Genomic DNA, 15,245 nt, shown 5'->3' with positions numbered 1-15,245 from the left:
TGTAGGGTAAATAGCTGTTGTTTTTGATTTTTCCATTGGGAAAACTGAAAACATTTTAGAAAATCAAAATTTTTTCAATTAAAATGTTGATTTTACAAAAACTATTTTCTGTTGAAGAATTTTGACTGAAAAATATATACTAGAGCTGGCTGGGAATTTTCTAACAGGAATTCATCCTCTAGATCGCGGAATAGAATTCATCACTCTTGTAAAGATTGGCTTTCTGTGATATGTGGTGTTCAGGCATGTACATACCAAAACAGAACAGTGTTTTTTTTTCACTTACGTGTTTTCACCTCTGAACAATCTTAGACCTGATAGTTAGACTTTTGTCATCTCCAGAGATTCAAGATGAAGGTGCCCTGGTTAGTCATTTAGCTGGTGCTCTGAAGAAATTCTTGGATTTCATAGCTCTATAAAGTACTTGTCCTGAGCACAAAAAATACCTGATTCTATTGGAAACCTGCAATTCCAATATTGCACTTTGCCTTTCATCTGGGAAGCAGCTTCTGAGATTTATTAAATTTATCAGTGGTAGCAGCCAGCCTCTGGAATTGGAGAATCTTAAAGATTTCCTGTATTCGTAAAAAGAAAAGGAGTTCTTGTGGCACCTTAGAGATTAACAAATTTATTAGAACATAAGCTTTCGTGAGCTACAGCTCACTTCATCGGTTGCATACAGTATGCATCAGATACAGACTAACATGACTGCTACTCTGAAACCTGTCTTGTTGACTGGCTCTTCAGTGACAAGTCTCCCAGAATATACTAGACTTCCTCCATTTGAAGCTCATAAGACTTTCTTACATTATATTAAATCCATTTCTGATGGCCCAGTTGAACTATAAGAACGAAGACCTCTATCCTGTGATTTGAGACCAAAGGTTACCTTGATGAGGAAAAAAAAATGCCAGCCTTTTCATCCAGACATGGCAAACCATAAGGACGCCAGGTTGCATTGTACGGTGTCATGAGGGGTCCTTGAATCTCTTTAAATTCTGTAGAGTCTTGAATTCTCTCATCTAGAGCAAAGGAAAAGATTTTGTAGAATAATCTGCAACATTTTACTGTAACGGAGCCAAGTTCTGCTTTAGTTAAGGTTGAGTTGTAGTGCTCTAAAAATCTGTTGTGGTTAGATGGGCTTAGATGGTCTTGAAGGATGCTGTGCCTTACGGGAGAGTGGGGTAGGGTTAGTGATCCAAATTTGGGGTCATTTGAGCAAGTGGTTCCTGAGGAACCCAAACCCCTCAAGCATTTCATGTAGTCCACAAACTACCAAATTTTTGCGCACACACCTGGGGCTTGGATCATCCCCCACCTAATCCGTTGCTTGACATTTTAGCACAGCTAGTGCATGGCATCCACAGCCCCTTTGAGGAAGCAGTACTGAAAATATTAAAGGGCATGTGTAGTTGTCTAGAATGGTATATGCTAAACCAGGGGTCGGCAACCTTTCAGAAGTGGTGTACCGAGTCTTCATTTATTCACTCTAATTTAAGGTTTCACGTGCCAGTAATACATTTTAACGTTTTTAGAAGGTCTCTTTCTATAAGTCTTTAATACATAACTAAACTATTGTTGTATGTAAAGTAAATAAGGTTTTTAAAATGTTTAAGAAGCTTCATTTAAAATTAAATTAAAATGCAGAGCCCCCCAGACCGATGGCCAGGACCCAGGCAGTGTGAGTGCCACTGAAAATCAGCTCGCGTGCCGCCTTTGGCACACATGCCATAGGTTGCCTACCCCTGTGCTAAACACTCACACATCACATTACAATGTGCATGTGCAGAAAGACTTAGGGAAAACTGTTTCCATGCAACCAAGTTTCACATAACCCTGGGTAGCTCAAGGGAACATGCTGTGGCTGTCAAAACCTGAGCTATACCAAGGCACTGTAAGTTTGAATCCTACCTTTTGGCAGAAATCTTAGAGCTCTGTAGATCTGATGCTACTATCCACCCATGTCAAGGGTTGTGGGGTTTTTTAATATAATCAGAGTAAAGCAGATAATTCAGAAGGGGCTCAAATGATTTACAGGGGGAAAATGCAATACAAATGTTTTCTATACAGTACTTGCGGTTGTGAGAGTTGAGTGCAAGCAGATGGGGGAGGGAATAGGTGTGGAGATTTAGCGTCGGATGATGGGAGGAGGATTTGGAGGGATTAGAAGTTGGTGGAGCCCTATTCCTCTCAGGGGCTCCGAGCCCCTCTCCCTGCCTCCCATGTGAGCTGGGATCGGTAAGGGTGGGAGGGGAAGAGCAGGAGTGCTGAAAGTAATGCAGATTTACACCTCTGAAAACTTAGGTGCTTTCAGTTTGTATTTCCTATCGCTCCCATGCAGGGTGGGAGGTTAGCAGGGTGGGGGAAGACCTGGCCTGGCCAGCATTTCAGGCAGAACTCAGACCTCTGAAAACCAGGAACTAGAACAAAGATGCACACCAGCACAACCTTAACTCCGATCTCTTTGAGCAATGCCTCAATAAGATCCATAACACTCACTCTGCAGATAGTGCTGAACTTAGGGAATAGGGTAGGTGGTCACTGTTGGACTGTCTAACGCTGCCTCTTTAGGCAAAACACATGGCTAGGTGATCTGTACAGAACAGGAGCTACTTACACCTGACTTTCACTCAAATGTAGTTTACTCCACAGAAACAGCATACACCTGCTAAATTTTACAACCCCTTCACCATTAGGCTCAGGGTGGTATTTAACACTGTACTTTCACTTAGCCATCACTAAACCCAGAGACCACTCGTATCCTACTTTATTGCTGCCATTCCCCCTGGCAAGAAGCTCCCTTTGTACCGCTAATGACAGCCTACAGAACTCATTGCTGAAATGAGGCATACTAGATCTCTCAAGGTACATATGCACCTCTTTCCTTTGATCATGCTATACCTAACACAGTGAATGCAGCAGGAGTGCATGCTGATAATTCCCAGTGGCTATTGCCAGCTTCAGGATCAGTTAGAATTGTCCCTTAACTCCTTATTTGTTGGTTTTCAGAGGTTTGAATTTTGTTGAACTCCTGGAATGTCCTGGAAGGGCACTAGGAACCACCAACCAACTTTAGCTCTGCATTAATGAAGTTTGTCATTGAATTAGATTTTTAGAGAGCTGATGTGCCTTTGCTGTCACAAGTTTTGACAAGTCTGTTCCAGTACTGAGACTGAAAAACCATCCCACCCAGTTATACAGAAAGAAGTTGATTTTTGTCCACTGGAGAAATACCATTGATTATAGGAAACCTCTGTTCTTTCAGGCTTTTGGGAAATCCTTCTTTTGACACACAAAGGAGCCTAATACTGATTTTTATGTAATAGATAAATCTTAATTTTGGGCATTGAGTTAAAAGGGTTTGTCTTGTAGTGCTTGCTTAAAGAAGTCTTGTTAATGAGTATTTTCCAAAAACTCTTATTGTCAACAGGCCAGCTTGCTGAGCTTCAAGTATCCTTGGGTGAATACTGTAACAAAATCCCCACTATCCCAAATTTCTGTCCAGCTGCTGGAGAAGTCTGTTGTGCCCAGTTCACAGGTAAAGGAGAGGGAAAGGATGACTCTAAATGGCTGATCGCTATTATGTTTAATTTCTTACCAAATTAAACTAAATCTCTATAAAGCACTCTTAAATAGATTTGAGTGTCTACATTAACTAATTGGTGCAACTCTCTAAACTTTTTTAGAAATATATTTAATTCAAAGATATTTCTGTGTGTAGACAGGGCTTTTATCATTTTACTTGGACCCAGTTTACCTGTGGATACAGAATTATCAGCCACATCTAGGTAACCAGTGTTGTGACCAGACACCAGCTGTGATTAAGAGCCTGGAATGGGTACTTACACCAAGGAAACTGTAGCATTGGATAAATTCTTGGGTAGAAATACTTTCAGGGAAACCCTGAAGAAATTTCTAGCTGACGTTGAGGAAAAAGCCTTTAGGCCGGAGGAAGAGAATACTACCGATGTGCTAAATAAACAGTTTTCTTGTGTCCAGAAACAGTATGGGATACATAATACAAGAGACAAGAAAATGGGGATCAGAGAAGCAGTGCAACGTCCAGCAATGTTTACTTTGATATTGGCAGGGGGATTCGGTCTTTGCTCATCTGTTTCGGTGAACATAGTTGTGATAGTGGAGTAAAGTTCGCTAATATCTCACTTTAAGTTTCCAAATGCCTTAACACAATCTAAACCTATTGCTATCCCTTTTTTGACCTGAGCAATTAGCCCTGCAGGTTATTTCCAGGAGGAGGAAACATTGATCATCAGGTATTTATCAATAAACAGGATTGCATTAAAGTCCTGTTTCCCTGAGTGCAGTAGGAATTAAACAGGAGACAGTTATTTGCCCTCTGTCCTAAGCCCTTTCCAGCTAGCACCTAGCCCTAAAATGTTTTAACTTAGCTTCTTCTCAGGGCCATGCTCCTAGTGCTTTTTCTGGCTGTCTCCTTTGCTTTCTTGTTGCCTTTTCTGTCTGCCTCTGTAGTCTTTCTGCTGTCTCTGACAGATGCCTCTCCATCAAGCAGTACCCAGTGAAACCCCTCTGGCCACATAGCTCTGTTTCTGGTGGGACTTGCGGGTGCTTTTGTTTTGGGCAGGGCTTTGCCCATCTTTTGGGTGGAATCTCCTGTTGTTTCAGCTATCTGGTTCCATTAAGGAGCTTGTTTTTTTTCTTTTATTTTGAATGAAGGGTAGCTGTTATACTTAACAGCTTCAACAAGGTTTAACTCAACCCATGACAATATTATAGTTCAGAGCCATTGCATTTTGTATTAATGTGTTGCCAAGAAATCCTTTTGGTGCTTAGGAATTAATCATTCACAGAATGTTTGTATCTGCATCTTTCCTTCCAGAAGACAATCAGTGGTATCGTGCCTCTGTTCTAGCATATACCTCTGAAGATACTGCTTTAGTGGGCTACATAGATTATGGTAACTTTGAAGTTCTCCAAGTGGCTAGGCTTCGCCCTATGATCCCAAAATTATTGGAGTTGCCAGTGCAAGCTATAAAGTGTACGCTAGCAGGTATGAAATGAACTACAAGCTATTGCAGGTGGGATGAAAAATAAAGTTCAAAACAGATGTGGGGCAAAATTTTTTCAGAATTTGCCTAATTTAAGACCAGATGCAACCACTGACTGATGGAGGGAGGGAGGATGAGGTTAAGGTTTGAAAGCTACCTGTAGAAAATCAAATTAGCACTTCATAGTGATAACAGGAATGTTAAAATTCATAAAGCTAAAGTCCTTTCAAATGTGCATAGTAAAGATATCTAGTAAAAAGGAATAAAATATACTGTAAGAACTGTACTGTCCTCAAATATGCACTTGTGCATTGTGCATATGGCCTTGGCTCTAATGTGTTGAGGTACTGGCTGCAATGACTTTCTTAGGCACCAGTTCTTCCTTGGAAAAATTTGACGGCACTGAATATTTGAATGGTACTTTTTGGCAAACTATGGATCAGACGCTCCCTTGGATCAAAGTGGCTTTTTTGAAGCCTCTGAGCATTTTCTTAACATTGTCAGTAAGGAATATTCCATTTAATCCTGTCAAAAGGACAAGGTTGAGATGCTGCTCAGGCTCTAAAGCTTTGTAAAAGAGGAAAACCTTAAAGGATGGCTGTGCCTTTAGGGATAGAACCCATGCACATGGGGCATGCCCTGCAAATCACACTGGATGGAATCAGCAATAGTGTTTTTGGTAATTTGGTAATACACCTCTCCCCCAATATAACTTGACCCAATATAACACGAATTCGGCTATAACGCAGTAAAGCCGTGCTCTGGAGGGTGGGGCTGTGCGCTCAGGTGGATCAGCGCGTCTGGCTCCAACACGCTGCTCTGAGTGGCGTGTTAAGGGAGCTGGGCCGAGGGTCTTGGGGGGCGGTCAGGGGACAGGGAGCAGTGGGGGGTTGGATGGTTTGGAGGTTCTGAGGGCAGGGCGGTCGGGGGAGGGGAACGTGGACGTGGGAGTCCCGGGGAGCCTGTCAGGGGGCAGGGGTGTAGATAGGTGTTGGGGCAGACAGGGAGTGGGGGTGGGGTTGGATGGCTCAGGCGTTCTGAGGGGTCAGTCGGGGTGGGAAGTGGCCATTAATAATAGAAATGCTCGAGGCCACAGCAAGTTTGCTCTAACGTGGTTTCACCTATAACACAATAAGATTTTTTTGGCTCCCGAGGATTGCGTTATGTCAGGGTAGAGATGTAGTAATTTTGGTGTTGTAAGAGGTGCATGTTTTGGAATCTGACTGTTTCTGTGCCGGTATTGCAGTGCAGCTCCTATAAATGGAGCAGTTCATTGATAAAATGAAGAATAGAGTAGACTAATACCGCATTAAACGTGGAGATGTTTGCCTTGAATTGAACCAACAGTTTGCAATGATCCATCTGACACTATACAGTGGGGAAGTCTAATGTTAACTTTGTAGAACTATCACCAAAAATCTAAAACAAAACATAGGGAAATAGCAAAGTTAGAAAGAGGTGCTGAAGATTCTGATAGTGCATGGCGTGCTGGGGATTCCATCTTAATATGTACCTGAGTCCAGCCATGGCATCCCGAAGTCCAATGACTACTGCTTTTCTAGGGGGTTCTTACTTGGCACTGAGAGTGTATGGCAAAACACAAGTATGTCTATACTGGCAATCATCTACAACTACAAAGTAACCTTTCTTTTAAGCGTTTCCATCATTAAAACTGTGTCAAGCAATACAAAAATTGAGTGTCTTTCGCTTAGCAGTATTGAGATGTGTTGGGGGAGCACTTGCCATATCTAACAATGGCTCTCTGATCTCTAGGACTCTAGACGCTACCTTAATAGTTTCCCTTCAGCATTTTGTAACCCCTGACATTAAATCACTGGCATATGCTGCTATTGATTTGATGCATATTTAAATGGCAAGTAATTTCAACCATTGACAATGTTATTCATAAAACAGCTTCACAAAATGAAGAATGAACTAGTTCAAGAATGGGGATTGTGGGAGAACAACTCCCAATAACTACAGTCCAGCTTGAAATAAGATAATATTTCTTTCCTTTAAATTTCACTTTCAGGTGTGAAGCCCCCATCAGGAGCCTGGTCCTTGGAAGCTATCTCTCTGATGAAACAACTAGTGCAAAATAAAATGATCACTATAAGAGTGGTGGACAAAAAGGAGAATAGCTCTGTTGTAGAGATTGCAGATGAATCTGTTACTCCAATAATAAATGTATCTAAACATCTTTTAGAATCAGGCTATGCAGTGAAATATTCCAAGGATGTCTTGACAATAAATGAAACTGTTAACACTGTGAAGGAAGTAAGTGGTAAGTACATGAAAAGTTGCTATAGAAGCTGGTTTTATCTATACTGTACAATAGATATACAGTAATCTATTAGGTGACTTGAAATGAGTATGGTCAGTTATGTGGCCAAGAATGGGCATTTAGAATGTACATTTTCTTTCCCTATAATGCTGTCTTTTATGTCTCTCTGACCCTGTTTTCTTCTTTTTCCCCTTCACCCTTTAGCTGTAGGAGAAACAATAAATAAAATGGATTGTACATGGGTTAAGCTGACTCTTAAACAGATAGTAAATGTCATGCTGTGTACGGTGAACAATCCGGGAGACTTCTTCTGTCAGATCTTCAAAGATGATGGTGAGTTGTCTCAACCCTTCATTTTTCTATGCTCTCTCTGTCTTCTCATCCTTAATCTTGTTGCATATTAACTTGTAAAATATTTTGGAATGGGATCAATGTAGTTTTCATGCACCGATGCTCCTAGTGGACTTTTCATACTTAGAGCTTAGCATGAGCTTCCTAATTAGTTCATACTAGTCCTGTAGGTCTAAATTTGAGCATGCATTTTAATAAGGACAAAGATCAGATCTCTAGGGACAAAGAATGTTGGGAGATAGTATCCCGGATGCAGTGACACTGAAAAGGAATGAAGGGTAATTGAACATGAGCTCTCAGTGTGTCTAGGAGGACTAACATAACTGATAGAGGCCCAAGCAGGGGAATATCAAGTAGGAGTAGGGATGCATACAACATTATTAAAACCATTACTGGAATACTGTGTCCAATTCTTGTGTCAGAACTCTAAAAACATCTTCAAAAATTGGAACAGGTTCAGAAAAGAGGCACAAGAATATTTTAAGTGCTGGAAAAACAGTCTTATTGAGCTTAGGTCGAACTGTCCATTTAGTTTATCCAAGAGAAAATTAAGAGATGACATGGCCTGCAAGTACCTGCATGGGGAAGAGATTTCCAATATTTTTTAGGTTTCAGAGTAACAGCCGTGTTAGTCTGTATTCGCAAAAAGAAAAGGAGGACTTGTGGCACCTTAGAGACTAACCAATTTATTAGAGCATAAGCTTTCGTGAGCTACAGCTCACTTCCTCAGATGCATATCGTGGAAACTGCAGCAGGCTTTATATATACACAGAGAATATGAAACAATACCTATTCCCACCCCACTGTCCTGCTGGTAATAGCTTATCTAAAGTGATTTCCAGCACAAATCCAGGTTTTCTCACCCTCCACCCCCCCACACAAATTCACTCTCCTGCTGGTGATAGCCCATCCAAAGTGACATCACCAGCAGGAGAGTGAATTTGTGTGGGGGGGTGGAGGGTGAGAAAACCTGGATTTGTGCTGGAAATCACTTTAGATAAGCTATTACCAGCAGGACAGTGGGGTGGGAATAGGTATTGTTTCATATTCTCTGTGTATATATAAAGCCTGCTGCAGTTTCCACGATATGCATCTGAGGAAGTGAGCTGTAGCTCACGAAAGCTTATGCTCTAATAAATTGGTTAGTCTCTAAGGTGCCACAAGTCCTCCAATATTTTTTGGCCAACTAAAACTTATAACAGTACTAGACTTTTATACATGAATATAATAATACTGTTTTACCCTAAATCAGGGGCACCTTGAGATTTTTTAAAGTATCTTTCTGAATATGCTGTTAATGGGACCCAATAAATAAGATTGACATTCTGCACAACACGGTCTTGTTTGTGCCTGGTAACTCCAAACCACTGACTTGCTGCTTCTAAAGATGTATTAAGTTTGGTTGTTCTTTGTTTTTTATATTCTGCTTAGATTTACTTGCTCTAAATGTACTCAACAAGTCATTGGCAGAATACTGCCAGCAGATTTCAACTAGTGTTTTCAAGCCTTCAAAGGGAGAACCTTGCTGTGCTTTTTTCTCTGGTAAGTAATATTACCAACTACTCTTGTTCATTTTTTCATTTACAAAAATGTCCTTAAATGGAAAATGCATCTTTATCTTTGACTCAGAGAATGTTCTGTTTAATGTATAGCTTTCTAAACCTGGTCAGATATTTTGGGCATGGTCTTGATGTGTTTGATGTGTTGCTAAGTTGAACAAGGAAGGAAAATTGTTCTGCAGTTGGTAACGGTAAACCAAGTATGTGTGAATAGTGACTCCAGTGAGTGAACAGTTAGGAACCTTTCAGATTCGATATACACCTAAATAGATCATAATACTGGATATTGTTAATATATAGTCTGATTGAACAGAAGTAAACAGTATAGAGAAAGAGGTTTAATTATTACCTTAGAGAAAGTTATTGCTTTTCCAGGAGGTAAATATTGGATTTTCCACTAGTTTGTATGGGATGTTAATAGGTTACTTACATCACTTTTTTATGTACTTTCATTTCTAGATGAAAACTGTATTGATATTGTGGAAGGGGCCTGATTGCCCATTGCCCTGCACCTCGTATAGTCACTCAAAGCAGTGCAGAATGAATATAAAATGCTATCAAATCAGAATGGCAGTGTTTTACATCTACTTTGAAGTCATGTAACCGATTACATACTGTGCAAAGCAACAGAAATTAAGGCCCATTTTCTCTGCCAAGGAAAGTAAATTAGTTCTGCTTATGATTTAGGTAAATGTGGGAAATCACAGTTCTTTTAAATCCTAGGTGATGGTAACTGGTACCGTGCTTTGGTAAAAAAAATCTCTTCAGATGGAGCTATTAAAGTGCAATTTGTGGATTATGGAAATATTGAGACAGTAACTCCAGATAAACTTCGACAGATCTCATCAACATTCCTAAAACTTCCATTTCAAGGAATTAGGTGTTGGTTATCAGGTAAATCTTCATTTAAAGATTTTTAGAAATAATTTCTGCACCTGCTAAGCATTCTGTCATAACGACTTTTATAGTTAGAAATCATATGGCGTTTCAGGCATGGTAGACCTTCCAATGTAGCATGTTTTTAGTGAAATGTGTTTAAAAAAATTGTTTTAACCATATTTTCTTCTGTAAAATAGAAGTGATTTCTCTTTGTGAACTGAAAGGCAAAGTTTCTGATCACCTGTAAACTCTTCACAATTACACCTCCATTTATATCTCTGCTCTCATCTCCTACAGTTTGCCCCATTCTAAGCTCCACCCAAGTTTATTTTCTTATTGTTACTTAAGGGCAATGCAGAGACAAGCCGCTCCTGGATACAGGCCAGTACAGAGTGGATGTGGAGCTATGGTTCTGCCTGCCCTGTCTTGATTTGGAATAAGACCCCCTGGCATGCTCAAAGTGAAAAGGTTTCAGGATCGCATCTTAGTTTAATAAATATTGAAATAGTTATTTGGCAAGGAATCTGACATTTCCCCTGACCCACCTTTTTCCCAAAAGGAAGATCTGGGCACTCAGGGATACATTCCTAAACTACCACTCCAATTCTATATATTAGATGAGGAAGAGCACTAGGGCTCAAAAACAGCTGTTCCCTTCTGTCAGTTAATACTCTGCCTTTTTAGTATTTTGCAAATAAGGATATTAAACTGCTTTACAAACCTTGTATTGCCATGTAGTATCATCCCCTTTTATGGATAGCAATGGGAACAGAGGCACAGAGGAGATTGACTCATTGACAGTCATGCAGAGTCTATTACGGATTTAGGAATAAACTCAGGATGATTTTTTAAGAGGAATTTGATATTCTACATTTTGGGGGCCCCAACTCATTTTGCACTAGATATACTTAGAGTACACATTCCTTATGGCTGCAAAAGTGGTCTTTCTAACTAACAGGACATTTTAAAAAATTGGATAAAACTAAAATGGTAATTTTTTTTTTAAATTGTGAATGAGAAAATTTATTTTTAAGTCTTGTCTTGTTTCCTTAGGTGTAAAGCCTGTTAACAAGGAATGGCTCCCAGAAGCCACAGCAAGATTTCAGATGTGCACTGCAGGAATTAAACTTCAAGCCAGAGTAGTTGCTTTCAACAAAAGTGGTGCTGGAATAGAGCTCATTGATAATTCCACAGGTTGTCCAAGAAAAATCAGTGAAATTTTAATTAATGAAAAATTGGCTTTAAAGGAAGGTCTGCCAAATAAAGATGGGCTACCAAATACATCTGCTGAGAAAGTAGAGCCTCTAGGTGACTAAAGCAGTCTTGTTAACGAATGATAAGAATATTGGGTATCCCTCAGTCTGACTCTCCTTTTGATCACATCTAAGATGTAATAAATGTATCTAGTTTTAAATACATCTTGAAGTTTGTGATTGGGTGCAAGTTGTCCTGCAGGTGGCATGATAGGCAAAAAGTAGGTAAATGTGCAAGTCACTGGGGTTATGTGTTAAATAATATTACTTAAATGCACTGTAACAAATTATAGCAAACTTGAAGTATGACTAAAGAGTCTGTCGCATATTGGTTTCTAGTATCTTATTTTCAGCAATATTAAAATTAGCTAGCATTGATTGATTGTAAGAAAATTATATATTTTCTGATGAACAGAATATCCAGTGTATTAGTGTCAGTGTTCAGTTTTCATCTCACTGCAATCACACTAAAATGACTGGAACATGTTGATAGACTGGAGATGTTACTTAAGTTAATAGACATGTGCAACTGTGGTGAACTTGCATATATTTGTAGAAGTGCTTTGCTCTGTGCTTTACTAGTTTGTGTCTAATTACTTTAGAAACCTCTTGTGAGCAGTGGCAGACAATAGAATTGCCTATCAATGAAACTGTGTCAGTCCGTGTAATGGAAGTGATAAGCCCAGACTTGTTTTATGCTCTACCAAGTGAAACCAGAGGTAAGAAATGAAGAGAATCTCTTGGTTTATCTAGTTGATAGCAATATATTTGGAAGACTGATGCAAGATGTTTAACATTATAATAATGAATTGAGAGACTACCAAATACATCTCAGACAGTAAGAAAAATGCAAAAATATAAATATTTTTATTAAAAGCTTTGCGCTAACTTAGGTAAAATCAGGCCTAATAATAGGCTTTCCTATGCGGGGGTGTGTGTGTGTGTGTGTGTATAGCCTATTATTAGGCCTGATATTACCTAAGTTAGCTCAAAGCTTTTAATAAAAATATTTATATTTCTGCATTTTTCTCACTGTCTGAGATGTATTTGGTAGTCTCTCAATTCATTATTATAATGTTAAATATATATAATTTTTATCGTGCTTGAAACTTCGTGCAGTACTAACAGATTCTCTTCACTTATTTTTAGTAGATCAAGAGAAGTTGCGCAGGTTGATGATTGAACTGGTAGAATATTGCGACACTCAGAACAGTCACTCCTTCAGACCAAAAGTCGGTGAAGCCTGTTGTGCCAAGTTTGCAGGTGAGAGAGAATTCTTGTTCATTCTAAAAAAGGAAATGTGATCTGAACTGCAAAACTTGGGCAGATGGCAAAGTCCAAACCTTTAAGAAAAGAGAGATTTGTAAAATCCTTGATATGCCACAAAACATTGCCATATTTCATTTTGTATATGGCTTCTGTTTAGTTACAAACAATATGTGACAGTCAAGGCTAGAAACTAAGGAATGCTTCATGCATCTGAAAATCCATGGAGTTTTAGGAGGGGCAATATAATGATCTAAACTGGAATTTAGTGAGGCTTCGTGAGTGAACTCCCCTATTCCTAAGCAGATTTATATGTTATCCAAAATAAATTTCTTCAGGAGCAACCCAGAGGGGAGGCTTGACTGAGGGCTTGGCTACACTTACATTTTATAGCGCTCTAACTTGCTGGCTCAGGGGTGTGAAAAATCACCCCCCTGAGCGCAGCAAGTCAGAGCGCTTTAAAGCGCTAGTGTAAATAGGCTCCGAGCACTGGGAGCCTCTCCCTTCATGGAGGTGGATTACCAGGAGCGCTGGGAGAGCTCTTTCCCAGCGCTTGCGCGCAACCACACTTGCGCTTCAAAGCGCTGCCTTGGGAGCGCTCCCATGACAGCGCTTAGAAGTTTCCAGTGTAGCCCTGCCCTGAGTCATTTATTTCAGTATTGATTCAAAGAAGAGTTCTGCCAAACAAATCCATAAACATCACTTCCTGTAGCACTTGAATTTTCATTGGAGGTGTCCTATCTAAGAACTGACCAGGCCTGCACCTACTTACGTGATTGGACATTGGTGTCAAGATCACAGTCCAAAGTGGTATAGCTGCAAGCAACAGAACATTCCTGTAAAGTGAAGCACAAGGGTGTCGGATCTGTCAACAGTTAAAGGAGAGATGGACAGAAATACTACAAAACACAGTGTTAAATTTAGGCACTGAAGTCAAGTACTAGATGAAAAGATGGCCAACAGAGTTGAAGTTCTGATTTACTTTACTATTTGAATGAGTTGGGGAATTAAAAGAGATGTTGAGGAATTTGTGTCCTTTAGTAGTAAATAGAAGCTAGCACTCGTGGTAGGTCAAAGGAGTAGGTAATTAATACATAGCATTTGTCTAAACATCCAGAAAACACCACTAATGTTACAGCAGAGATGCTATAGTTAAGACTGAGACAGCAATTAATAAAATTTAATTGCTGCTTTAAGTGGTGCAATTGATGCTTCATTAAATTGTGTGAAGATCCCCCTTTCCCCTCCTTTTGTGCTGGGATGGGAAGAACTCTCCTTGTCAAGGCCAGGTCATGGGCAGTCAGACTTTAGTAGTTGCAGCCAGAGTCCGCAGTCATGTGACAGGAGTTAGGAGTCAGCTGAGTCAGGACACCAGGAGTTCAGAAGCAGAAGACAAACTGGAACCAGAGTTAAGCCAGATCAGGAGGTCAGAGCCAGGAAACAAACTGGAGGGCCAGAACCACAAGTCAGATGCCAGGTAAGCCAAGCCAGGTAAGGATGCCAGGAAATAAAGAAGCATAAGGCGCACAGTCCAGAACAGGATGGAGCCCAGTTGTTTGGATACTTTTCTGTGCTTGCTGCTGGCTTAAGTAGGGCCAGTGGGCCAATCAGCTGCCCAGGGGCTTGGCCAGTTGGACCTCAGGGCGGAACCTGAGGGTTTGGGCTTCATGAGTCCTAGATAAAACCTATTGGGTTTGGGCTTCATGAGTCCTAGATAAACCATTGTGAGCGGGCTGCCATGTAGAGGGTTGGAGTATGGTTGCTCCCATGGACCCTGTGGACTGGGTTCGAGACACGTGGGTCATGACATCACCCCTTCCCCTAAGGACACCCTCTGGGCAACACGGGTCCAAGTTTCTCAGTATGGCTCCTATGGAAAGCCTGAACCAGGGTGAGAGCATGAATGTTTCAGCTGGCTCCCAAGTGTGTTCCTCCAGGCTGTAACCTTCCCAGTTAATCAGTACCATAATTTGCCCAGCTTAATCTTAAAGTTGAGGACTTCATGCACCTAAATTCCCTCTAAGATGCGTGGCCATTGAGGGCTGAATGTGCAGGCAGGCAGTGGGGAGAGGCGCCTCTCCCCCGGCCCCACTGGAGCTGCAGCGGCCAGGGAGAGGCACCTCGCTTTCTGCCCCCAGGCTGCTGTGGGGAGTCTCTCTTTCTCTCTGTTTCTTTCTCTCTCTCTCTTTCTTCCCTCCCCCGCCACAGCCCCAGGGCAGCCTGCACCCAAACCCTTCATCCCGAGCCCCACCCCAGAGCCCGCATCCCTAGCCAGAGCCCGCATCCAAGTACTGTCACCACTCTTTGAAGGCAGTCTTAATTGCCAAGAGCTTTTTGTCCAAGATCTCATAGTTTCATTTAGCAAGGGTAAGCTTCCTTCAGTAGTAGGCAATGAGGTGCAGTATTTACTTGGTTCCATGCCTCTGAGAGGGGATTGCCCCAGTCACTGTGCTAGACGTTTCAACTTCCACAATAAAACTTGCCTTCACCATTGCTCCTGTATCGGCCCTCCCAGACATGATGCAAGCTTTAGCTGCTCAAATGCATGCTGGGCCTTGGGTGACCTGTGGAACGGAGCATTTTTCCAGAGTAGGGCAGTGAGGCCCGTGGTTTTTTGTTTTTGTAA

The 15,245-nt window shown here is 40.9% G+C and overlaps 1 protein-coding gene across 1 annotated transcript in view; it reads left to right on the top strand.

The window, feature by feature from the left end:
- Positions 1–15,245, top strand: part of TDRD1 (tudor domain containing 1) — a 52,678-nt gene that overhangs the window by 30,889 nt on the left and 6,544 nt on the right. Inside the window, exons 13-21 of the mRNA XM_073354970.1 lie at positions 3,431–3,538; positions 4,859–5,029; positions 7,060–7,311; positions 7,516–7,644; positions 9,094–9,204; positions 9,945–10,115; positions 11,154–11,408; positions 11,956–12,072; positions 12,503–12,616. Coding sequence (XP_073211071.1) covers positions 3,431–3,538; positions 4,859–5,029; positions 7,060–7,311; positions 7,516–7,644; positions 9,094–9,204; positions 9,945–10,115; positions 11,154–11,408; positions 11,956–12,072; positions 12,503–12,616 — 1,428 coding nt within the window. The remainder of the gene's footprint in view (positions 1–3,430; positions 3,539–4,858; positions 5,030–7,059; positions 7,312–7,515; positions 7,645–9,093; positions 9,205–9,944; positions 10,116–11,153; positions 11,409–11,955; positions 12,073–12,502; positions 12,617–15,245) is intronic.

Source organism: Lepidochelys kempii, chromosome 7 (assembly GCF_965140265.1).
Source record: "Lepidochelys kempii isolate rLepKem1 chromosome 7, rLepKem1.hap2, whole genome shotgun sequence".
In the NCBI taxonomy this organism is placed as follows: Eukaryota; Metazoa; Chordata; order Testudines; family Cheloniidae; genus Lepidochelys; species Lepidochelys kempii.
Note: the sequence above shows the minus strand (reverse complement) of the source record. Positions and strands in the feature narration are given on the sequence as shown.